General features: G+C 49.3%; 1 protein-coding gene across 1 annotated transcript in view; it reads left to right on the top strand.

Annotated features, from left to right (window-relative positions):
- COL6A2 (collagen, type VI, alpha 2) overlaps window positions 1-421 on the top strand; it is a 24,105-nt gene extending 23,684 nt beyond the window's left edge. The window contains exon 28 of the mRNA XM_010145101.1: window positions 1-421. Within this exon, the coding sequence (XP_010143403.1) occupies window positions 1-66 (66 nt within the window). The 3' untranslated portion in view covers window positions 67-421.
- Window positions 422-1,488: the final 1,067 nt, after the last annotated feature.

A 1,488-nucleotide genomic window follows, 5' to 3' on the forward strand; every position in this document is an offset into this window, starting at 1 on the left:
GAGAAGGACTATGACAGCCTCTCCCAGGCCAGCTTCTTTGACAGGTTCATTAGGTGGATATGTTGAATGAAGGGAGTGCACATGTCCTCCTCTCACCAGTATACACACCCCCTGATATTACCTGATTCATTTTCTTCCCTTTGGTTGCTAGCAACTCTGAGCTGGCCCAGAACAGCTGCCCTCTGGGTCCTCCTTTCTAGCCAAAAGCCAGAGCTCTTTTTTGATTTCATGATGAAAAATCATGTATCTTACATTTATGGTGCTAATTAAAACCAAGGTCAAAGCAGGATACAGAGCCATATGACGTACTTCTGTAAAGCTTTACACACACCAAGCCATGCCTTGTGTACGTACTGTAATCCTGGGAGGGCTTGTCAGGGAAGCAAGAGACCTTTTCAGCGTGGCAGGACAAACGATCATCTCCAGTTTTCAAAATCTCTCCACATTCCTCAGTGTCCTGTGAGGAGCTTTATGGTTGTGACATCCCCTGTTCTTTAGCCAACCCTTTTCCAGAGTATCTCATCTCTTTGATTCCCTTGGTACTGCTGCCCTGAGAGAACTGAGTGAGTTTATGACGCATCACATGCTGCTTGAAATGGTGAGTGACTTGCTTTCTTTTTGTGTGGCCCTTGGTAGCTCACTCCTCTTTCCCAGGAGCAGTGGGATGGTGAGAGGTTTTGCTGGCTTCTCCAGTTGCCTGCAGATGCTCCTTTTGGGGCTCTATCTATCCTAAATTTCACAGATCACCTTTAAGATCTTTATTTTCCTGTGGGCCATATCTCCCTTGCTTCCTTCTGCTATTCTGACTTTCATCAGACCCAGGTCATTTATTACTGCACCCAGAACGCTGGCTGAGAGGGGCAGCATGCTTCCCAGCATCCCACAAAGTACTGGGCAGCTGCCAGAGCTGCCTCCCTGTCATCCCAGTGTGCTCAAGCAACCTTGGTGCCTTCTGCCCACCAGTATATGCTGAGCAATGCCCAGATTTGAACTTGAATTGTGCTGTCTGCAAAAATAAACAAACTCTTTTCACCCTATCCTGAAAAAGCCTCTTTATTCTGTAGTTTGTTTCTTTTTTAAATTTTTTTTAAATGAGCAGCTGATTCTCCTGCTGCTAAGTCTAGCTAAGTTTGTCTTCTGCCTCTCCACGCTAAAGCTTGAGCACAAAGCCAGGGCTCCCTGCAGCATGGGGCTCAGTGGGCAATGCTGAGGACCTCAAGGACCACAGGAGGCTGATGGGGCCCCTCCAGCTCTCCTCCCTGTCTCCAGCAGTCCCCTTGCAGACCAGTTCCTCTGCCCCACGGCACCACACCTCCGCAGCGCCCATGCAGACCACCATCTCTCAGCGTGACAAAGACCATGTCTTCATTCCTCACCTGCTTCATGTTCCTCACCAGTTCATGGGTGAGGAGAGCTCTGGTGCCCTTCACTGAGGGCCTGCACCTCTCCCCACCACAAAGGTGGTATTGCGCCCAAAACGGGCTTTCC

This window comes from Buceros rhinoceros, unplaced genomic scaffold, assembly GCF_000710305.1.
Source record: "Buceros rhinoceros silvestris isolate BGI_N320 unplaced genomic scaffold, ASM71030v1 scaffold21571, whole genome shotgun sequence".
Classification (NCBI taxonomy): Eukaryota; Metazoa; Chordata; class Aves; order Bucerotiformes; family Bucerotidae; genus Buceros; species Buceros rhinoceros.